The following is a 25,385-nucleotide window of genomic DNA, read 5'->3' on the forward strand; positions in this document are numbered from 1 at the left end:
CGTGTAACAGAGCCTACTCACTTCACTTTCAAAATCTATTGGGTTAATTTATCTTATGTAAAAATTGAACAAGGGATTTCAATCAAACATGTTTTCGACGATAATAAGCAACAACAACAACAACAACAACAAAGCCTTTTCCCACTAAGTGGGGTCGGCTATATGAATCCTAGAACGCCATTGCGCTCGGTTTTGTGTCATGTCCTCCGTTAGATCCAAGTACTCTAAGTCTTTTCTTAGAGTCTCTTCCAAAGTTTTCCTAGGTCTTCCTCTACCCCTTCGGCCCTGAACCTCTGTCCCGTAGTCACATCTTCGAACCGGAGCGTCAGTCGGCCTTCTTTGCACATGTCCAAATCACCAGTGCCGATTTTCTCTCATCTTTCCTACAATTTCGGCTACTCCTACTGTACCTCGGATATCCTCATTCCCAATCTTATCCTTTCTCGTGTGCCCACACATCCCACGAAGCATCCTCATCTCCGCTACACCCATTTTGTGTACGTGTTGATGCTTCACCACCCAACATTCTCTGCCATACAACATCGCTGGCCTTATTGCCGTCCTATAAAATTTTCTCTTGAGCTTCAGTGGCCTACGACGGTCACACAACACGCCGGATGCACTCTTTCCATCCAGCTCGTATTCTATGGTTGAGATCTCCATCTAATTCTCCGTTCTCTTGCAAGATAGATCATAGGTAACGAAAACGGTCGCTTTTTGTGATCTTCGCTAGATTGCTCCGGTCATTAGTGTGGATAAGTATATAAATGGATAGAGATAGGAAAGCAAACACAAGATGTACGTGGTTCACCCAGATTGGCTACGTCCACGGAATAGAAGAGTTCTCATTAATTGTGAAGGGTTTACACAAGTACATAGGTTCAAGCTCTCCTTTAGTGAGTACGAGTGAATGATTTAGTACAAATGACATTAGGAAATATTGTGGGAGAATGATCTCGTAATCACGAAACTTCTAAGTATCGGAGTGTGGTGTCGTCTTGACTTGCCTTATCTGTCTCATAGGTAGATGTGGCATCTTCTCTGGAAGTACTCTTCCACCATCCAAGGGTGGTATCTTTAACTGGTGGAGATGCACAAGGTAATGTATCAATTTCACTTGAAGCTTACTTGTAGTTTCAGGCTTGGTCAAGCGCGATACAAACCATGTAGTAGGAGTCCCCCAAGTCGCCGAGCTAGGGGGTCTACTGAAAGAGGTGACAGACAAGGTAAGCAATCAGAGCTCCGACTGATTGTTCACCTTCTCCCCATCTTGCAGCAGCATGAAGGATAAAGAGAAGAAAAATGAGAAGAGATGATATGAGATACTTTTGCTTTTGAAGAAGTAACTTTCCACAGGCTTATTCTTGAACTGAGCTGGAGGGTTTTCTGGTTTCCTCCAGAGTATAAGGCCGACTGAAGAATTTGAGGGTCAAAACAAGTCCATCAAATCTATAGTACGTTCCACCCTGCTGATATGGGATACTTTTGCTTTTGACAGAGTAATGGATGTATCGGCACGTGTGCTGTTACGCTTGTCTCCACATGCTTCCTTGTATCCTTCGCACTTGCCCTATCTGTTCCTCAAGCAGATGCGGAATCTTCCCTGGAAACATAAGATGTTGAAGATGAGTACTCGAGAGCAATGCCAGGTAAGTAATCAGGTAAGGGGTTCCAGGCAGTCAGTTCCTGGCTGGAAGCTTGATTCCAAGTGCTGACTGATTGCTCTCTTTCTCTTTGTCTTGCAGGTAAAAACAAGGCCAAAAGAAAAAACAGGGAAAAAGCATGATATGGGATACTCTTGCTTTTAACCCTGATGATATGAGATATTCTTGCTCTAGTATAGCTTGTTTGCAGAGGTATTATCGGGGGGAAAGAAAGCTGAATATTTCGAAAGGCTTTGTTGGGAGTGCCCTCTCAGATATGATGAAGGGTTGAGCATTTTTGCAGGTCTGCCTGTCCGTTGGGGATGGAGGTCGACATATATAGGAGTCTCCCTAACAACAAGTAGTAATGCTATTCCTTTACCCTGCTTGGTCATAGCACGGTAGTGGGAGCTGCCAGTTTCACATGTTTTAACTCTGTCAGAGCACTTTGAAAAAGTGGTCTGTGGTATCTGGCTCTCGAGATTCGGAGAACGATGCCTCTTCGATTTTTGAGAAAGCAATCATGTTGGGGGTCTGACTCTCGAGATTCGGAGAGCAGTGTCTCTTCGATTTTTGAGGAAGTAATCATGTTGGGAGTCTGGCTCTCGAGATTCGGAGGGCGGTGCCTCTTCGATTTTGGAGCAAGCAATCTTGTTGGGAGTGTTGTCTCGAATGTGAGTAAAGGTTGGACATGTTTGCTAGTCTACCTTGCCACGAAGCACAAAGGTTGACACATAGGGACTTTCCAATTATCCAGCAATGGTACTGTTCCTTTACCCTCTCTTCGATTTTGAGAAAGTAGTCATGTTGGGAGTCTGGCTCTCGAGATTCGGAGGACGGTGCCTCTTCGATTTTGGAGCAAGCAATCTTGTTGGGACTGTTTTCTCGAATGTGAGTAAAGGTTGGGCATGTTTGCTAGTCTACCTTGCCACGAAGCACAGAGGTTGACACACAGGGACTTTCCAATTATCCAGCAGTGGTACTGTTCCTTTACCCTTGTGGGTAATAATACGGTAGCTAGACCTTCAAAATTTATGTGTCTAAACTTTGTTAGTGCTGTTTCTTTGCTATTCTTTTACCTTTCTTGGTCAGAGCGATGTAGTGGGAGCTGCAAGCTTCACATGCTCAACTTTGGCAGAGAACTTTGGCAAAGTGATCTGTGGTACCCATGAGTTATTGTTGCGTGTGGGAAGTGGGTGATTGAACAGTAAGATTCATGTGCTTTCTACTTCACCAGAAGTCTTCGACAGAATGCCCATAATTTCTGCAAAGCTGAGTGTGCGTGTGACAGGTGCTGACAAGGCTAGAAAAGTAGGTGCCTCTTTGATTTCTGAGATCGGCCCTCGTGGTCTCTGAGCAGCCCAGCTTTTGAGAAAGCGAGCGCCTCTTCGATTGATTCGGAGAACGGTGCCTCACCGATTTTTGAGAAAGCAATCATGCTGGGGGTCTGGCTCTCGAGATTCGGGGAGCAGTGTCTCTTCGATTTTTGAGAAAGTAATCATGTTGGGAGAGTGGCTCTCGAGATTCGGAGGGCGGTGCCTCTTCGATTTTGGAGCAAGCAATCTTGTTGGGAGTGTTTTCTCGAATGTAAGTAAAGGTTGGGCATGTTTGCTAGTCTACCTTGCCACGAAGCACAGAGGTTGACACACAGGGACTTTCCAATTATCCAGCAATGGTACTGTTCCTTTACCCTCTCTTCGATTTTTAAGAAAGTAGTCATGTTGGGAGTCTGGCTCTTTAGATTCGGAGGACGGTGCCTCTTCGATTTTGGAGCAAGCAATCTTATAGTGTTTCAGAGTATAGAAAAAAGTATGTTACAATCACAACTTTTTTTATAGTGTTTCAGAGTATAGAAAAAAGTATGTTACAATCAATAAGCATTTCGATAGTTTAGAAGCTGAGGCTTTTGACACTACAACAAGCGCTTCAATTGGCATGCCAACTATAATTTAGCACATGAAGGTGACTCCTTAATATCAATAGACTTACTACAAAATATAGTGATGAGCACACGAACAGGGTTTGCACGCACGAGTTGGTATTGCCGTCGTTCTCCCCTCTTTAACCATCTGAGAAAAACAGGTATGAGATTTTATCAAAAAATCTTGACAATATATGAGGCACCATTTATTATAAAGCACTATATGGCTCTCTCTCTAGCCAATGTGAGGTACAAATGTGGCTCTAATCTCAGCCACCAAACTCCAACACAAAATAAACTAACTCAAGTTCTTTAGCGCACCCAACCAATTATTTAAGATAATTAGCATCTTTCGGGACAAATTCAGTCTAATTTTTCAACACACTTAATAGACAAGCAAATATGACAACATAAGAATTAGCTAATTTAGAGCATCACTATGATCATACTTGTGTTTGGTCACGTTGTACCTACAAATTTCATGATCCTTGGATTTGAATACATTCCCCATATTAGCAAGGCAAGTGATCTCTTGGTTGCAACTTAGTACCTATGTATGGATTCTACACACACAAATAAAACTTATTTTAGAACTGTTTTTAAAATGATTGAAAGCGTTTTTAGATAAAATGTTTTTGGGTTCCAAAAACACTTGAAGTACTTTTCCAGGATTCACTTGTATATTTACCAAGGATTGATTCCAGAAGTACCTGCACTAGAAAAACGTTTTCAGTCATGTTAAAAACATTTCCAAACGAGTTCATAATTAGTTAACTAATAATGACCTATGATAAAGAACACTTTGATAGTTAGGAAGTATATGAACTAGATAAATTCCAATCCAAAGTTCAAATCATGTTCATGACGACATGCATTTTGTAGCTTAGCATGAATAATGAAAGGATAAATAGAGTCTAATCCAATTGCCAACAAGATTCTCAAGTTATTAATCATATTAAGAGAACCGTATGGACCACGCTAATAAAACTATGATTAATGCTAATCTGGGAGCACTTTCACAAGTACACTACATTATTGGCCACGGTCGTTTTCACAAGTTGATCATAAACAAATAAACAAGCCCATTTGCCTTTAGCTTTTTTTTAGATTTTATTTAATTTTTTACTTTGATAAAGGTCCTTGTTGTTGGATTTAGTCTAGTATTTTTTTTTTCAATTTTAATTAATTTTTCTAATTTATGCATCTTTACTCAAATTTGTTATTTGAATATTTAAATATGAAAATCTAACCACTGTTACAGAACATAGTTAAAAGAAAATTTATATGTTATCATATATGATACCTATATTGATAAAGTACATTTAACCCGTAATAGAGATATCCATGAAAATAAATATAAATTAATCTACCTATCATCCATGAAAATAGTTCAAAGAAATTTCATCTTTCATACATTTATAAACCCATACTAGCATTTGTAGTGATATACGTAGTACATACAATATAGATTAGTTAACACATTTAACATGCGAGGGAGGTAAAAGAAAAAATTGAGATATGAATTAGGAGCACGAAAAAGAAAGAACAATATTTAATTTTTATAGTTAATCCTAAAATTGAGTAAAGGATTGGGCGGTGCTATCTTGACACACCTATTTTTAACTTCTACACACCTCTTGTTAATTTATCTGTTTTGATATTCTTCAATTCATTTGATCTTACGACTAAAAATTGAAAGGGGAGTGAGAAGTAAAAAGAGTATGTGGATAGAACCAACCAAAAGATACACTATAAATAAAGGATGACATGTATCACAATTTAATAAAAAAAAATAGATGTAAATAATCATCAAATAAACCTAAACCCAATAATAACTCACAAAATTAAACTTGATATTATTTTTTGAGTATCTTTTGAGAAATAGATAAAGAGAGAATATTGAGTATGGATCTGTGCACCATAAGCTCAGTGTTGTTGTTGTTGTAATTAGCATTTGAAACCCCAATGATATCAATGATTATCTTTAATCTCCACGATTGGTTTTCTAAATAGGAGACAATCTGAAGGCAGATGTTTCAGTCTCCACTAAACACGCTAACTTTTTTTTATAAGGGATGTGATATCCACACACCCCTTTTTACTTCTCTCACATATTTTTAATTTTTGGCTGTCGGATCAGATGAATTAAAGAAGATCAAATGACTTAAATTAACAAAGGATGTGAGAGAAGTAAAAATGGATGTGTGAATAGCACAATCCTTTTTATAATGGAAACGGTGGTGGCGTCTTGTGTTGAGAATCTTGAGATTGCTTTTCTTTTCTTGAGTTCTCTTTTTATTTCCGGGTCCAGTTATAATATTACGTTTCACGTATGTGAGATTTAATTGATGTAAAAGTTCATGGAGTTTTTATACGCAAGATCTATTGATTTTTTAAACCACTCAGTAGTACATTAAAGAAAAAAAAAACTGCTCAATTCCAACTTAAAAACGACAAATGTGCAAGAGATAAAATTGACGTGCATAAAGTCTTATGGGTTGAGAATCTTAAGATTGCTTTTCTTTTCTTGAGTTCTCTTCCCATTTTTGGGTCCAGCTACAATATTACATGTCACTTATGTAAGATTTAACCCTTGTAAAGATTTGTTAAATTTATATGTGCAAGATTTAATTAATTTTTTGAATGGCTAATTTCAACTGAAAATGACAGACCTGCAGGAGATAAAATTGACGTGCATAAAGTCTTATACAAAAACAGTTTTCTTCTCGAACTCTCTCCATCTATTTTTTCTCTTTCTGTTTTATTAGTTTACAAACAGTGGTGCTTCTCTTCTTAATCTCGTTAAATGCTTTGCTTAAAATTCTTCTCACCCACACTCGTCCACATCCGATTGTATAATAATGTGTACAACCCCATACCCACCCGCTGCTAAAATAGTTATCCAAATCCGACCCACCAACCCACCATATTAACTTTTGCTTGTAGATTTCGAGAATGAAGATGTGTTATTTTAAATTTTATGCTTACATGATCTCTTAAAAAAAAAACACCTATGCTTATGTAAGTATTTAGGCACTAGACACTCAATAGACTGGCGTTATGCGCATGATCCTTTAATTAATCGATATTGATTTTTTTTCTTAGTTGAACGAGGTTATGAGTTCAGATTTCATGTGCAATAGTTTAATCAAAATAGAAGGATATTCATATGAGAATCTATTGCCTAAGAGTTGGTTTGGGGTTGCCTAAAAGCACTTTCTTAAAAAAGCTAGGGTCTTAGTTGTGTTTGGTAAATGAAAAAAAAAAGTGTTTTTTTCTTCAAAATTATAGATCCAAAATTGTGGAAAGCAAAAACAGCTCTACACAGGCTTTCTAAAAAAACCTTTTTTCCATTAGAGGTAGGTAAACAATACCAGTTAATGAAATTTTCATATTGACTATCATACTCTCATCTTTGTTTTGCTAAACGTACTTTTAGCATGGGGTGTGCTATCCACACACCCCTTTTTACCCCCTTATTAATTTCTATTATTTGATATTCTTCAATTCATCTGATCCAATGGCCGAAAATTAAAAGGGTGTGAGAGAAGTAAAAAAATATGTGTAGATATCACATCCCTTTAGCATTATAGCTTACCAAACATTTACCTAATTTTTTTTATACTATTTATTATTACAGTATAGCACATCAAAAACAGTTTAGAAAAAAAATACAGCACTCCGAAACTAGCCCTGGAAACGTGCGACACATTAATAGATGGGGAAGATGATAGGAGTTTTGGAAAGGGAATATGTGGACGATGAAGATAAGTCCCATATGCGAAAAAGCAAGCACATGGGATGGGACTTGGGAGATGTAGAACCCCCCTTTGAAACATTATTGGACAGGAGGGGGAATTTGCAAATTTGCAATGCCAAACCCCAAATGCATTGGAGAGATTATGGGAGTGACTTCACCACTTGACCCAACTCAAGCCTTGTCGCTTTTGGTCAGACCTTCTTTTATTTTCAATCTTTTTTTTTTCAAATTTAAAATCCTATAATACATTTTGAATAGTACTATTCATATACCTATGTTTATTTCTTACATATGCTTTTCAATTTTTGGCTGTTAGATTGATACGTTGAAGAAGAAAAATGGCCACAAATTGTGTAAGCGGTAAAAATAGGTGTATGAATAGCATTATCCTACATTTTTTTGTATTAGTTTTTTTTGGGTATTTGATCACTTGTTAGACTTTGCTCTCCCTGTATCCAATAAACACACTTTGATCTTTTCTATTGTGTACACAATAAGCTTTTAACCTTACTCGGCCTACATGACACTATCATATTTTTATGGTGACTTTTGTCTTTTAAAAGTTGTAACATATTTGGTCACCAGTGAAATCTTATCCCCTATCTATACTTATGTGTATATAAATTTTTTAATATAACAATATATGAAAAGATTTGGGTTTAAGTCCACACAATGTGCATGTCAATATTGAACTCGTAATTTATAAGAGTCAAATTTAATATCTCCCACTTACAAGTAATGAGACATACCATTAGACATTAGTACTAAATATCATACTTATGTGTATTTCCGGAGAAATAATCTTGCCTAATTTTTCTCCTTTTAACATAAGCATAATTCAATGTATATAGATCTGGAGAGAGATATCACTCGATCATAGTACACAGACTTATGTGTATATAGATAACGATTTTTGCACTCGAATTTTCTCTTTATGCTAGTGCTTTATTTTTAAATTTTGAATTGAATATATTAATGAAAAATTAAAGAACATGAATAGAAGTGCAAAAGTGAAAATATAAGATTGTGAAAATTATTACCCCACGCACCCATATACACATATATTATGTATTCTGTCATCAAAAAGAAAAATGATCCACTAATATATGAATGAAATGCTTTTTTTTTGTTCAATTAAATAACAAGGCTATAGTTTGGTTGGGCTACCTACTACAGTATCTAAAGGCCCAAGGTGAAGGTGTAAACCCTCAAACCCAATTTACTTAGGCTCGTTATGATTAGTTTGTATGGTTATTTTTTGAGCCCAAATCTGTGTTTTCTCTTAAGGAAAATATTGTTGTTTGATATCTATCTGTGGCTAGTCTAACCATCCCACATGTTTGTTCATGTGTTAGGAGCAAAAGGAGATGCACGTAAGAGGGTTTTGCTGCAAATATCTTTTATAAAATGACTTAAAAGAAATAACTTTAGTATACCTCATTGCCAGTTGATCTTAGGTTCGATGGTCATCACGTTCTAGAAGTTCATTGCTTCAAACCACCTTTTAAAGTAGTTAGAAAGTTTTGGTTTGAATTGTATCTACGACCATGCACACAACATGATACGTATGAGAATTTTATCAAAAAAAAATTTCAATACAATTAAAAGCAAAATCATTTAATATAAGTTTTATTTAAATTTGTCAAATTTTAAAGATGAACCTTGAATTGTTCAACATTTCATAGGTGACAAGTATAGGATATTATAGATACACATCGATATAATCACATTGTATAGGCTTACGTTGTTTGTCAATGATCCACATAGCTCTAATGATTGGGCAATCTTTGAGAATATGTAAGTTTATTTAATTTATCGCAGTGCATATATGTACCCGTAGAGCATTTTTTATGGTCTAATTGGATAAAAGATTATTGTGGTTATAAGATATTCGAAAAATAGCATATGAGCTAAAAAAAATTAGGATTGAATCCTAGCGGTGTAGTCTGCTAAAAATTTCAGTCCAAAAATGATATTTCTATTAAAAGTACAGGATAAAAATGTACTTTCATGTGTGCATCTTCTTCATCGTCTCTCTTCTTTCTCTTTGTAATTTGTATTTTTACTCTATTCTTTCTTGTGGTGACAGGAAATAGGAAATCTCAACCACATTCCAATTTGTATTTTCACACACACACTCTCTAAAAAATAATGAAACAATTTCAAAACGATTTATATAAACTTCTTGCCTTTGTTTCATGGTGTGCTGGAAAACGAAGAAAGCCTAATGGCTGCAGTGATGCAAGTGAATGTGGTCCTACTTTCTGTTTTTGTGATCCTAGTAATTAATTTGGTTTGAACAGAAAACCCATACAAATGGTTGGGCGTAGAGAGAAAGACTTGAGGAAGGTGAAGATACAAATCAGAGACAGAAGGAAGAGAGATGGGGGAGAGAAGGTGCAAAGAAAGAAAAAATGAGATAAAAATACGTTTTTATCTCTGCATTTAATTAAAATATTATTTTGGGACTAAATTTATTAACGAATTATACCACAAGAGTTTAAATCATAATTTTCGTTAACACTGAAGTTATCTTTTGAATATCCTATCATCACAAAAACCATTTATCTGATTAGGTTTTTTTTTTTTAACTATTTCTTTATTTAATTTTTGCAGTGGATGATCGACCAGCATGGTAGGGCAGATATTCTCACCAATAAAAGTAGTTGGTCAATTGGATAGTTGATTGGACCATCGGTTAGATATTGAATTCAATTGGGAGTTTAAGTGTCATGACTACTCATGCATGATCTACGCATGCAAGGCTAGCCACACAGAATGAAAGTTGTGTTGCGCATTGTTGCTCACATTTTTTTCATTAGGGTTTGGATCTTAAGACTTATTCTAATATTGGAAGATAAAAATATACCTCTTCTAACATATTGTACTAACTACTAATACCTCACAAAAATTGATAATAATTATCAATATTGGTTCTACAGAATGAGGTGAATAAACTCTAAGGGGGTGGCTAAGGAGGTGGATATGTTTTACCAATCTCATTAGCTTACCAGTCTTTACTCACCATGTAAAACTAATGTTAATGGTTATTGTCAACCTTTTTTTCATAGCGTGTGAAAATAAAACCATTCAAACACATAAAATTGACATATTTGCTGATATATGTATTGTTAAAGTTTCAGAGAGATGAGTCCCGGTTCACCACTAATTGCATCACCAATGTCCCACTTAATTACTCATGCAATCAATAGGTATGAGGTGTACGATCAAAGTTTCAGAAAGATTGGTTGTGGTCAACTAATAATTGCATTGATATTGTCCTCACACTAATCACCTTGCAATCAATATGTGTGGGGTTTTTATGCAAAATACCTCGATACAATTAGAAGTATAATTACTTGACATAAGTTGTGATTTATCTTGTGAAATTATTGATGTGAGACTTTTTATTTTGTTCAATTCGCGCCCCCCTCTCACCTCATGTGGGTGGGGCACGCATAGAGCCAATTCCATGTCGGTCATGTTTGTAAATGAACCCAATCATGCGGGCCAACCCACTTGGATACTATGTTAAACTTTTAGAGAGGCAGACCACGGTCACCACTAGTTGCATCAATACTGTCCCCACTTAACTACCCATGCAATCAATAGGTGTGGGTGGTTTGCCATGATACAATTAGTTGTGTGAATTTTTACTTCAATCAATACGTCTGGGGCTATGCCATTGTTTGGGCCCATCTTTATGAAAGGGTGCATAAAAAGTGTGTCACTTTTGTATGTTTAAATAACATCGGTCATAAAAAAAATATACATATGTGTGTGTGTATCAACCGTGACTCCAGAACCTCTGGCATCGTTTATGCAGTATGGTTTCCTTCCCTACTGAAACCCTAGCAGCTTTCTACATATATATGAGACTAACCAGAACACACACACATATATCTACTGTGACTAGCCAGCTTAAGATGTAAAATAGCTTTTACAGTACTGATAAATTATTCCATATGCATGCATGACAGTGAAGCGTACATCTGAATGTCAACCAAAATACTGTAATTCTCGACATTGCTCTACTGGGTAAATATATACTGGTTAAAATCAAACTCTGGTTTAACAAGTACATCTATATATGGTCCATATAGTTAGTCGTTTGCATTAATGTTTCTGCTCATTCATTTAAGACAAAACTGATCGGAAACACAACATTATTTTCTAGGTCTTTTTTTTTTCTTTCTTTCTATCTTTCTCTCGATTGTCAAAAAATACCTAGTCACGTTTAAATTTAAAAAAACACACAAACATATATAGTTGGTAAATTATAAATATTTTTGTTTTATTACTGCATTAAGTCGCTAAATCTCAGAAACATTTATTGTTCTAGGACCTTCACTCCAAAAACGGAAACCAAAGTTTAGTTCCTCAATCGGCCTATATATATACCCACTAATATGCAATGATTTCTCCACCCAGAAAATTTATATACAGAGAGAGAGGAGAGAGAGAGAAAAAGAGAGGAGAGAGAGAGAAAGAGAGAGAGAGAGAGATGGGGAGAAAACCATCCGGTGATACAGACGGGCTTAAAAGAGGAGCATGGTGTGCTGAGGAAGATGAAGTCCTTACTGACTACGTCAAAACACATGGAGAAGGACAATGGAGACATGTTGCTAAAAAAGCTGGTTCGTATAGCGAACGTTTTTATTTTTATTTACATAATAAACTAGTTTTCGTGGTGATAATATACATATATAATACCATTTAATTGATTGTTACTGTATATATTTGTAGGGTTGAATCGAAGTGGGAAGAGTTGCAGACTGCGATGGTTGAATTATCTTAAACCTGGTGTTAAGAGAGGCAACATTTCTCCGGAAGAAGAAGACCTCATTATCAGATTGCACAAGCTTCTTGGAAACAGGTATGACATATTTTTGCACATTAATACTGTGAATCCCAAGACGGTGAAGCAAAGGCTTGCAAGAGTGTTTACATGATAGGTCTCCCACTAACTGCCAATTGATTTCGGGTTGGATGTTCACATTAACTATAACATGATATGAAGTAGACTATTCACATTCTCATATGTAAGCAGACATATTGAGAAAGTAAATTTCACATCGGAGCCTTGCATAAGTGTTTAAATTATCTTGAACATCTCTGTCCATTGTTTATTGGTTTTGGGTTAAATACTCACTTTATAATATTTTTAACCAATAGCTTTTAATTTTTTTTATATAATTAAATTTGATGCAAATAGATTAAGGATAAATTGTCGTTTGGCCCCGTGAACTCTTACTCCAGTTGAAATTGACCCCGTAAACTATATTTTTGGTGAATTAACCTCCTGAACTATTTGAAATAAGCCAATTAACCCTTTGTCGTTAGATTATGTCTATTACTCTGTCAAATTCAAGGGCAAATTAGTATTTTAACATCAATTCTTACATGTCACTTATAATCACCAATAAAATTATGACATGTGGACACATAAAATGTGTAATGATAATATGAAATGGTCCGTATGTAAACGTTTCGTTTCTTTATGTTTCTATGCTATAAGTTTTTGAATTATTCTGTGTCCACGTGTCATTATTTTATTGGTGGTTATAGCTAATAAGTAAAAATTGATGATGAAAAGACTAATTTGCCCTTCAATTTGACATAATAGTGGATTAAATTAAACGGCAAGGGGTTAATTGGCTGATTTAAGTAGTTCAGGGGTTAATTTACCAAAACAATAGTTCTAGGGGTTAATTTCAACTGGGGTAATAGTTTAGGGGGTCAAACCGCAATTTAGACTAGTCCTCCAAGCTTTTGATTATATTGTGTATTTCTATGATCCAAGCACACGTACAAAATTAGTTAAAAAATAATAATGGTGGACGCATTGATATATTAGGTGGTCTCTCATAGCCGGAAGATTGCCTGGTCGAACAGATAATGAAATCAAGAATTTCTGGAATATCAGTTTGAGCAAGAGAATTCAAGAAGAAAGACCTCAACGTATAATTAATAACAAGCAAGCGCCTAATGCTGGCGATAGTCATCATCAACGTGGTAATTATTGTTCTAATCCTTCCAAAGATGAAGATGGTCAATCCAATCCAGTGAAATCCAATCCGGTGGCACTATCAGACATCTCAGATGATCGTGATCAGAATTCGTCGTTGAGTTTTCTAAGAGATTTCGACAGTTACATCCATGGCCTTTCACACGAGGCCGAAATCAATGGATTTGGAAATTATGTGGTGGATGATTCGAACTTTGTTGGACATGGTAATGGAACCAAGTGTGAGGATTTAGTACTAAGGGAGGATGCAGAAGCCGCAAAGTGGAAAAATGTGGGTGCTACCAGTGATCACTTGTTATTTCAACCAAACCACGAAGATGTAGACCTCTATGCAATTTCAGCTTTTCTCAATTCACAAGATGGCTATCATCAGTGGGTTAATTAAGATTAATCAAACCCTTATCGCCAGTCCAATTTTGCCTACTCCATCTTGCTACAATTTCCTTCTTAATTACTTAAATAAGTTTGGTATGCATTTCAAATTCACAAAAATACGGGGAAAACGTTGTATAAAAAGGGGTGTGGATGTCATTTTTGAAGTGCCAATAACTGCATATTTATTGTATACTTAATGTCCAAATAAAGGTTCATTCGTATGTAACTCAACTTTACCTTTACTAAACATCAATATCCATTATTCACTAGTATAGATGCACCAATATTAATTGTTGTTAATTGTACAATGTGTGTGTATTGGCGGTGACTCGTGATGATTAACCGTAAGTAGTAATGGATTGATTATGTAAAAAGAAGTCTTTTTCTTCAACCTTTTGCACCTCAAATTCAAATCCCCATTTTCTTTATTGTAACTTATAAAATAGTGATATTACCTACAATAAAAGAATTATAATTGTCATCAAATTTATGTATGTACAGCGACTCTGCCTTGGTTGGTAGAGAACTACAAAGCCATAATTACTTGCTGAAACCAAGAAAAACTACAGATGATGTAAATGTTGCTTCGATCCCACACATAATTTTGACATTCACTATTAATATGCTGTGATATTGATCTCCTGGGATCATTTATATGCTTTTGTGATCTTCAAACTTCAGTAAGTAATTGTATTCAACAAGCAAAATTGAAAGAAAACTTGATTTTCCGCACCATTTTTTGATACAATTAAAAAGCAAGTCCTAAATCAGTTTGTGCAATTTAATAGGACATAATTCCCTTTCTGTATAGGAGGAGAGATTTTACAATGTATCCGGAACACGAGATGGTACACCATATGTCATTATAAAGTAAAAATAACATTTGAAATAAAATTTCTCTCTACTTATATAATAACATATGATGCACCGCTCTATATTCCAGACACACTAAAAAATTTCTCACCTAGAAAAATGATCAAACTCTTGAATTTAATTCTTTCTCACCAACACAAAAAGTTGATGGTCGATGAATAGCTAGAGTCGATCACATGATATATATACTTCCATGCATGTGTTCTTCATGTTGCATTATTGTTTACACACACACAAACAAAAAGTTATGAAATTAACTACGCATGTATTATATGATTTGAAAAATATTTGTAATAATTTCGAATTTTACTCATCTTTTTAGCTTTTATTAATTATAAATTATTATTTTTAAAAGGGCACCCACTTATGGTTACGGAAATACTAGAAATACATTATCTTGTCTTTCTAGTGTTATTTTTATAGTTACATATTGACACACCCCATCCCGAAGGAGGGCATGCTGGCCGTCACGTGAGAGTGACGTAACCATTTACACAGTTCGGAAGCTTTAAAAATACAATTACTAAGATGAAACACCTGAGGGTGAGTCCTACTTTTGTGAATTATGTCAGAACACCGTTGGATTCCTCATGGCCACCAAATCTCTGCTATCTAGAACCTGGAGGGGCGCAAAACAAAATTGAGTAGGTCAGTAAAACAAAGTTTTTCGAAAACATTTCATTTAAAACATTTCTAACCCCTCGCTGTAAAACCATACTTTCCCAGAAAAATAGCATAATAGCATAATACTTTTCATGAATCTCAAATCATCAATTTTTCTCAAAAACCAGAAAGTATGCCATGTTATAATTTCAAAAACAGAATGAATGATGCATCAATGTAACAGGTGAAATAATGAATTAACCGGAGACCCTGCAGTTGATCCTGTACGGTTAATTCTATAGCTCAACATCCAATCTAACCGGAGTCACCTCGGTGACCTGTACGGCACTACACTGCATATAAGTCGGAACTACCTGAAGTAGTCTGTACGACATGAATGGTGTGATAATACGCTCTAGTGCTTCTCTCATCAATAATCTGTGCACATATCTAAGGTCACCTATCAGTCGGAACCCTCTCATGGTCTGTACGACATGCACCTACTTGGATCCAAGGTGAGCGTGCGGTGTGAGGTGAATAATATAAGCACTAACACCATGATTGCAGGTTATGAGCTATCAACATAATATACATCATCAATTATTCACATGAATAACATAAAACTCACCTGATACTTACTTGTGCGTCCACAGCACCAATTCATATATATATATATATATATATATATATATATGCATCAATTATCAATTCACATATCTCATAATATGCATGCATGGCATTTGAAAACGTATTTTCATTCAAACTCAATTTCTGGGAAAAATATCAATAGTATATAGGTATAAACAGAAATACTGCCCACTCACCTGGAGTTCGCCCAACAACTCCCTAGCACCACACATCAATGCGTCATGACGATCGGCGCCTAGAATAATAATCAAATCCAACCTCAGAAATCATATCAATAGAATATATAACTTATATAAAACACGTCACTACGTAGTTCGATCCGGAAGATCTGCAACTCAGATTTCAAATCCATAACTTCCAGAGGTCCACAATATACCTCTAGGACAACATCCTAAAATTTCATTACCATCCAACGGTCGGATCTCCGTCAATTTCCAAAACCAAGTGACGGTTAACATTCTATTTTATGAACTTACAACTCCAATCCCGAAAGATCCGTTAATCGGATTCCCGATCTGTAAGTTCCTATAATCCTAAAATATTACGTATTACAACGTATCAAAGTTTGGTGACGATCCGACGGTTGGATCGTAAATTCACATTTTCACCTAATTACGAATCGAAACGAACTTAGGTTCAATTACTCAAGTTACCATCAATTATCAAAACTGAACCTAGAACCTTAAACACATGCTAAGAATGACATTGGCGGGCCATTGGCCACGCGCCGCCGCACGGGCCGCCACGGGTGGCGGTCAGCCACCCGGCTCGCCGGAAAATCCAACTATTTCCAAAAATTCTCAAAAAATACATAATTGAAGATCTCAACGAGCAGAGTAAACTTTATACCTGAGGCCACGGCCAATGTTTCCTGGAAACACTTCAATTTCACCAAAATCCGTGCGGACCCTAGAATTGGGTGAGTTCCAATTCGACCTTCAAATCAACTCCGCCGTCCCAACCAATGCTTGGGCTTTGTTCTAGGCCTCAAGAGAAGTGTATGGGTGGTGGAAATTGAAAGAAATTGCTTCGGGATTGGGCGAATTTTGAACAAGAAAGTCGCGGCACCCGTGTGGGTGTTCTTCGCGAAATCACCACGAAATTCATTGATTTTTGGGTCAATTAGGATGCTAGGATGTTTTTCAGGTGTTTGGGGTTGATGGGAGGTTGAAGAAGACCAGAAATTTGGACGGAAAACCGTCGGAAAATGGAATTGCGGGAGCGGGTCGCCGCGCGGGTCATGGGTTGAAAACCCATCTATGTTCTTGTTCCTCCGCTTCTCGCCCTCTCTCCTTTCCTCCTTTCCCCTGTTCCGATTGGCCGGCTTCTCCCTCTCTCAATCCCTACTGATGCCTTCTTCTCTCTTGTCCCGATTGGGCATTTCTGCCCAATCTCCTTCCTCTGTTTCTTCCTCTCACGCGCGCACACACACACACAAACCTTCTTTCACTTATATTTATTTATTTTTGTTTTCCTTACATCCAAGCCATCCATTTAATTCTTCATTAAATCTGGGCCATCCAAATTTTAATAATAAAATTTATAAAATGCCCAAACTTCAAACTTTAAAATCTTTTTCGTTATAACTCCAAATAACGAACCGTCAGCGTCCACACGTCCGTAGCGACGAGTACTACGAGGATATGTCAAGAAAACAAATCTTAGATGGCATGACACAACAATTAATCTCGAATAATGCGCGTACCTCAAAGGGCATTTTTGTAAAATTCTTTATTAAAACTTTAAAACTCTTAAAATCAGGGACGGGCTGTCACACATATCAATTACAGTTTAGCACATGCGTAAAACCGTTTTATTCTTATAAGTTTTTTGTTAGGAGTCGAGCAAATTTTTTCTTGATTTTATTGTAAAAGATTTACTGTTTTCTTTTTTATATTGTTGAGAGCACTTTTTTTGTATGAAAAATGAAGGTATTGGAAATCAGCTTCCAACCACCATGGGGTGGTTTAGTGGTTGAAGATGAATTTCAGGCCTGTATTCCACAAGGCACGTCCCGTGTTCGGTTTCTAGAGTTGATGAATCACACGATAGTGGTCAGTGGAGGCAGAAATGCCTCTGTGAGTCTTTCCAAGCCCAGAATGATGGATTGACGTGAAGAAGCCACTAGCTGGTCCCCTTTTTAAAATAGAAAGAAATCAACTTCTAATTTTATGTTATATTCACCAACTTCTAATTTTATGTTATATTCACACACTGTATGATAATATTAACTTTACCAAAACAAGTTGTTTACATGTCGAGTTCAATTAATAACTTGAAAGAAAATGATAAACATGCATTTTTTTTTCTCCAACACTTTGTTATTTAATTATATTAGTTGTTTTTTTTTAAATTTAATTAATCGTTGAGTCGATGACTATAAATAAAAAAACGTATAAACAACTGAAAACATTGTGAAAATCACCTCTAACTCCAAATATTGCAGATATCACGGAAATTAACATACACATAGGCGCATATATATTTATATTGTGTGGTAGTGGTGCTAGTGGACCCATGTTATATTGTCATTGTTCATTGTAATCGTCTAAGAAGTTCATACATATGTACATAAATTCTTTGTGAGTCTCGTCCATGCACTCCACCACCAACTAGAAGACCACCCCAAAATCATAACAACCATTTCACAGTTGATCCTAATTGCTGCTAACAATCTTGCTTTGCATACGACAATGGCTCTGCAGGTAATTATCTCTCTCATAAGAATATAGTTTTGATACCTGCTTAAAAATGTAAAGAATTATGCAATATATGTGTGTGTATTATATGAAGTGCTCATCATCAATAATAACAAAGTTTTATCCTACTAAATGGAGTCGGCTGTATGAATCTTAGAATGCCACTGCACACGGTTTTGTGTCAAATCTTTCGTTAGCTCCAAGTACTCTATGCCTTTTCTTAGAGTCTTTTCCCAAATCTTCATAGGTGTCTACTCCTTTTCCATGAGCCTTTGTCTCATAATCGCATCTTTAAATCAGAGCATTTGTAGGTCTTCCGTTTATATATATTTTCTCTCTTCTTTTCTTATCTTCAATTGCGGCCATTTCTATATTTTCGTTCTTAATCATATTCTTTCATCTATACCCACACATAAAAAAAAAAACATTCTCATCTCCACGACACTCATTTTCTGAGAGTTTATTAATTGGGATATTTTGGATGCAGTCCCTAATCCTTAACATTCTTTGATTAAAACCTTAATAGTATTCAAAGTTTAATCAAGGTCCCTTGACTTTGTACACCTCATGATATTACCATTAATATTTATATTTTTATAGTTTTGACATTAATTGTTTGATATTTTATGAGATTTATAATCCTCTAAATTTAAAATTTCTCATTATAATCCTATTAGAAACGGTTACAATAAAAAAATTCAAACATTTTGATTGAATAAATGGATAAAAACTATGTAAAAATAAGAAATAATAAATGGCAAAAGAATGTATCCATAGTGTTAAAAAAATTGGTACATTTCACATATAACAAAATGGTATATTAATAAAGAAGAATGTGTACATTAGAAATAAATTAGGGTACAAATAAAAGATTAAAACTTATGAATACAAATGAATTTTTAAAAATATAGGCGCTAAAAGAAATTAATACATGGGTACAAAATAAAACTAAAAAGAAAATACTACAAATTAAAAAAAAATGTTGCAAATTAAAAGTGGGTACAAACTAAAAATATAAATATATGATACAAAGTTTAGGCATAAAACATAAATATACAATATGTAATTTTTCTATCATTGATTAAATATACAATGTCACTTGACGGTATACATATGGGTACAAACACAAATAAAACTTTAAAAAAATAGGGGCACAAAAAGAAACTAATATATGGGTACAAATTAAAAATGAAAAGAAAATTGGTTCAAATAAAAAATATTTGCAAATTAAAAATATGTACAAACTAAAAATAAAAATATATGATAAAAAATTTAGCCATAAATATAAATATACTAATTGTAACATTTTTAACATTAAAGAAATATATTTAAAAATAAAAATATTTTATTATTTAAATAATTAATGATGTTATTAATACCCAAAGACCTTGATCAAAAAGTGAAAATGAATAGGATTTTAATCAATAGAGTAACAAAAAGAATGATGTGAACCTAATTTTCCCTTATTAATTTTAATAAATCCATATATATATATATATATATATATATATATATATGAATAATTGAAGCTGGAGGAGGAATTTAAAGAGTACGCAGAGAAGGCCAAGTCTTTTCTTTACCCCCAAGAACAACCGATGCAGATAAACTAATCCTGTACGGCCTTTACAAGCAGGCAACAGTTGGGTCGGTTAATAATAGTGAGTACTTTCAATAATTATATATAATTGGCCTAATTAATTTCTCTAATTTACAATTTAATTTCACTCCATCGTTATTCTATTGATCTGTATGTATCTTTAAATTATATGCATGCATGCAGCAATTTTCATGTTAACTATATATATATGTATATATTATACAGATCGACCTGGATTTTTCAGCCCAACAGAGAGGGCCAAATGGGATGCATGGAAAGCTGTTGATGGTAATAATACCTATAAATTGACAAATTAAACAAAACCCTATATTATATAAGAAACGTTTAAATCGGAAATAGGCTTGTTTTTACATGTATTAATACTTTTCACAAAATCTCACTTTGCCCCTGTATTTTTAGCTGTGGTTTGTACTTTTACTCTTCTCACTTTACCCTAGTAACTTTTTTTTAGTCCAACTTTATCCCATTTCCTCAACTGGGATAAGAGAAGGGTTATTTTCACTGATGTGGCAGGGGTTCTTTGTATACAAAACTGACATAATTGTTGACAACCTCTAATACAAGTGCGTTTCACATACAATATCAGGGCACAGTCTATTAGAGAACTTCTTCAGCTTGGTGATTATAAATTGAGATATAGAAGAGTAGTTTTGCTAAACTGACCCTGATGTATGTGTTACTAATCAGGGAAGAGCAAAGAAGAAGCAATGACTGAATACATAGTAAAGGTGAAGCAGCTGCAACTACAAGAAGTAGCCTCCACCTAAATCAGCATCAATGGAGTTCTATATGTATGTATTAAACATTTTCCCATGTGTTTCAAGAAGAAAACACTTCAATTTCCACAACTTTTGCTTTGTAATTAAGTCATGATGCATGGCGAGTAGTAGAGTTTCCTTACTCCAAACCTATAGTTATTTATGAGAATTGAACATAAGAATTGCAATTTATAATCTCTTTATTTCTTCAAACCTACAGTTAATTTGGTTACTCTAATAATATTTATAGATCATGGCATTTTCAAACAGAAACCGTTTCAAAACCGCAAAAAATCGAACTGTTTGATGCAACCCGGTTTAGTTCGTGTTTCGGTTTTAGTTTTCTGTTCCAAGTGCCCACCCCTAATATTTATACACTTTAAATGTTGCACATTGAAATACCAATCATGAAATAATAAACACACTTACTCACCCATTAATTGAAAAGAGGAAAGCTATGAAGATTTTAAATGGGCCTAGTCAGATCAAATATGGGACCAATTAAGGATCCTGGACTAACAGTTGGGCTTTATGTCCAATTTTATTGAGCCCAACTCTTTCAGTAGCAATCCAACCGTCAATATCATACACTATATCATACAACAACAGAACACCAGCCACACACCCAGCACACCCCACACGATCGAGTGATTTTCCAGACGACAACTGAATCTCACCCTGCGTGCACCCAGCACATCTTCCATCCCTTCATCTTCCCGCGCTTTCTCACCTTCCAACGACAGTATGAATCTCACCCTGCATGCACCTAGCACATTTTTCACCCCTTCATTTTCTCGCACTTTCTCACCTTCCAAACACCTCCTCCGTTTTACATATGTTATTATCTCTTTTTTTTGTCATTTTATATATGTTATTATATATGTGGAAGAATACTTAAAAAAAACTTTCATTCATTTGTATAATAACATATGACGTACCACCTCTTGTTTCAGATACATTGAAGAATTTCTCTTAGCATGAATACTTAGATACTCTTAATATAAAAAGTAGTAATTGTTATGATAGTAAACGATTTCCTATCAAATTTCATTGTCTGATATCCAAAAATTAAGGAAGAAATTTACTTACATGTTGTATATTTGATTTGATAGTTCCATTAAAAAAAAATATTTATAGCTTTATTAGAGGAGTGATTGTTTCATTGGTTGTCAATGTAAACCCCTGTACAAGTTTCTTTTCAATATTTTACATCATCATCATCTTTATTTAGACATTATTTTCCACTATCATCTTTCTTTAATAGCACTAAGAGCCTAAAGATGTTTTTATTTTCCTTTCCATTTTGTCCTCTAATACATCTAGCACTCTTTTATGGCGATGGTCGATGCCCCAAAGCCCACCAATGACTGAACGAGTCAAAGATTTTGAACGATCTCAAACATTCTGACTAGGCTTAACAATTTTTTACACGATTTGTTAACCAGATACGAAATGATACGAAATAGCAGATGTTAAATCAACTCGTTAACAAATTAGGTCGTTATCAGATCATCCGTTAAATTTTTTTAACGAACCGAATTGCTATTAGATCATCTATTAAGAATTTAATAAGATATCGGGCTTCTAAACCCACTGTGTAGCGGCAAGAACAGGGAGTGGGGAAATCAAAAGCTTTTTTTGGATTCAAGCGGTTAACCAGAGAAATAATGTCAATTAACACCCAAATCCCGAGTACATAAAGTAAAACTAATGGACTAAACATGGTTAAACTTAATTAATATTTACAGAAGGTCCACATGGTAATTGAATATGAGTGGAATTGGTCCCAGCCAGGAGAGATTTTTCAATGTGATCCGTACACAGGATTGTACATCATGTGTTATTATACAAATGGTGAGATATGTGTGCTAAAAAGTTAATAACTTAAAAAATAAAATTTCACACCACTTCTATTAAAACACGTGGTATACTATTTTTGTTCCCGTCACAACTAACAATTTCTCCCTAGGCAGAATTTTGATGAAGATTTGGTACATGGTGTGAAGAGATCTTAATTAACGAAGATATTTTAAAACGTGACTGTTGATGATTAGTTAAGCTATGATGATTCTTTAATTAATATTTTTTCTATTAAGATAAATTGGCTTCAATTGGTATTTTAAAAAAAAGCAAAACTAATGAAAAGAGTTTGAAAACTTTGAGTTTTAATGATTAGAATAAAATAAAGGGTAAAATAAAGGGAACTTTAACGAAAAGCTCCCGGTACTGTTCACTTTAACGAAAAACCACATTTTTACACTAAAAAATCAATCCTAATACTATTCACTTTACCCTTTATTTTGTCCTTATCATTAAAACTCAAAGTTTCCAAACCCTTTTCATTAGTTTTCCTTAAAATAAATAGTACCATAATTAATTTTTTAGTGTAAAAATATAATTTTCATTAAAGTGAACAGTAGTTGAATATTTAGTGTAAAGTTCCCCTTAAAAAAAAAGGAAAACTAATGAAAAGGGCTTGAAAACTTTGAGTTTTAATGATAAGGACAAAATAAAGGGTAAAGTGAATAGTACCAGGATTGACTCTTTAGTGTAAAAATGTAGTTTTTCGTTAAAGTGAACAGTATCGGATGCTTTTCATTAAAGTTCTCTAAAAAAAATGAGGTAGAGATGGGCAGAATCACAGTCGTTGAATATTTAATGCTGAGGCCAGGTGGTTTGAGAAGATGACACCAAATGTTCAGATTCAGTTCTGAGAACTGTGTCCATTGTTTCTGTCATTTGGAACCCAATCTATGCCATGGAGAATCTGTAATATATAATTGTTAATTTTGTTATAGTTTTATAATTGGTAGAATCTTACGGAAATGATTATTTCCGGATCTTTTTCATCAAATTATTCTCATCAATTAATTTGAATTCTTGAAATTTAATTCAACAGGTAAAATTATTATAATTTTTAAAGTGAACTCCTATTTTTAGCCATTGGATTAAATTTCAAAGATCCGGATTAATTAATGGGGAGGATTTGGTGGAAGGGATTAAGATAGAATCCCTTTCCGAATCTTACATCACATGCAAATGGGTAATGCTAAGGAAATTAAATTTGAAAACTAAATTTGAAAACTAAATGATGTGTCACCAATAAGAATAAGTACGTTTATGAACGTATAAGTAATAAACCAATCATCAACTTTCATATCTTTTAATTTTCAAACTTCTTTAGTCTCTAGCATTATTCCATGCACATATATATGTCCTTTCATATCACCATGGGGAGTAATCTAAAGCTCTAATCCATCAAACACACTCCAAAGCTGGACTGTTGTTGTTTTTGAACTTTGAACTCTCTATGTGAGAGAGAGAGAGAGAGAGATGGGAAGAAAACCATGCTGTGATAAAGAAGGGCTAAACAGGGGAGCATGGTCAGCTTGGGAAGATAAAATCCTTACCAGCTACATTGAACCAAATGGAGAAGGAAAACGGCGAGACCTTCCTCAAAGTGCTGGTATGTGTGTGTATGCACTTTATGTTGGATTTATCCAATATAAATCGACCTTTAAATGATCTACTACATGTAATAAGAATGTAATATTGGAGAATAATGTTGATTGTGATTTCATCTCTAAAAGATATCAATCCTATATAAGGTGTCTTATATTGGAAATAAGATTGATGGAATCCTTAATTGAATATGATTATGATACTACTTGGAGACTAAGAAAGTAAAGTTTAGGTTTCCTTTATGGATGGAAATCCTAGCTTTTAGCCTATATAAAACACCGGTCCCTATAAGCCTTAGAACACAACATAATGCTTCCCATAGAGTAGTTGTATCCGGCTAGGAGTTTAAAGAAGATCCTGGTGTTGCCGTGCCCTACTACTTTTGTCTTTGATTTCCATGGCCGCCGTTGGAATCAGGTCAGTTACTCATTCGTTTGTGTTTTAATTGTATAACCTCATAAGACTAACACTTTACATATTTAAATTTACAATAATTTTTTTTCAGATGCTGTTTGCGTAGGATCCAAATTAGCATTAACTATGTTAATGCAGGGTTAAACCGGTGTGGAAAGAGCTACAGACTGCGATGGTTCAATTATCTGAGGCCTGACATTAAGAGAGGTAACATTTCTAGTGACGAAGAAGAGCTCATCATTAGACTACATAAGCTTCTTGGAAACAGGTATGTATGTATGTATGCATGCAAGAATGAGTACAACTCCGTTTTTATGTTGATTATTATTTTTTTCAATTCAACATGACACCAACCACACACCCAGCACACCCAACGCGATCGTGTGATTTTCCAGACGACAACTGAATCTCACCCTGCGTGCACCCAACACATCTTCCACCCCTTCATTTTCCCGCGCTTTCTCACTTCCAACGACAATATGAATCTCACGCTGCATGCACCTAGCACATTTTTCACCCCTTCATTTTCTCGCACTTTCTCACCTTCCAAACACCTCATCCGTTTCTCCATGTTTGATACTGG

General features: G+C 34.9%; 1 protein-coding gene and 1 pseudogene across 2 annotated transcripts; both read left to right on the forward strand.

The window, feature by feature from the left end:
- The first annotated feature begins 11,689 nt into the window (after window positions 1–11,689).
- LOC126606617 (transcription factor WER-like) lies at window positions 11,690–13,996 on the forward strand. Of its 2 annotated transcripts, XM_050274003.1 has the most exons (4): window positions 11,690–11,768; window positions 11,817–11,961; window positions 12,071–12,200; window positions 13,182–13,996. In XM_050274003.1, exons 1-4 carry the CDS (start codon window positions 11,739–11,741, stop codon window positions 13,735–13,737), a joined length of 861 nt encoding a protein of 286 aa, XP_050129960.1. In that variant the 5' UTR covers window positions 11,690–11,738; the 3' UTR covers window positions 13,738–13,996. The 2 variants fall into 2 exon arrangements, with proteins under 2 accessions (XP_050129960.1, XP_050129964.1); XM_050274007.1 differs by lacking the exon at window positions 11,690–11,768 and having other exon boundaries at window positions 11,781–11,961.
- Window positions 13,997–18,544: 4,548 nt separating this feature from the next.
- Window positions 18,545–20,935, forward strand: LOC126606634 (acyl-CoA-binding protein-like; annotated as a pseudogene).
- The last annotated feature ends 4,450 nt before the right edge of the window (window positions 20,936–25,385 follow it).

Source organism: Malus sylvestris, chromosome 2 (genome assembly GCF_916048215.2).
Source record: "Malus sylvestris chromosome 2, drMalSylv7.2, whole genome shotgun sequence".
Lineage (NCBI taxonomy): Eukaryota > Viridiplantae > Streptophyta > Magnoliopsida > Rosales > Rosaceae > Malus > Malus sylvestris.

Bases quoted from the DNA above. Each gene is read 5' to 3' on its own strand.
- LOC126606617 (XM_050274003.1), top strand. From the start codon at position 11,739: ATGATTTCTCCACCCAGAAAATTTATATAC. The intron at 11,962-12,070 runs GTTCGTATAGCG...ATATATTTGTAG, and splicing joins ACATGTTGCTAAAAAAGCTG to GGTTGAATCGAAGTGGGAAG. The intron at 12,201-13,181 runs GTATGACATATT...TTGATATATTAG, and splicing joins CACAAGCTTCTTGGAAACAG to GTGGTCTCTCATAGCCGGAA.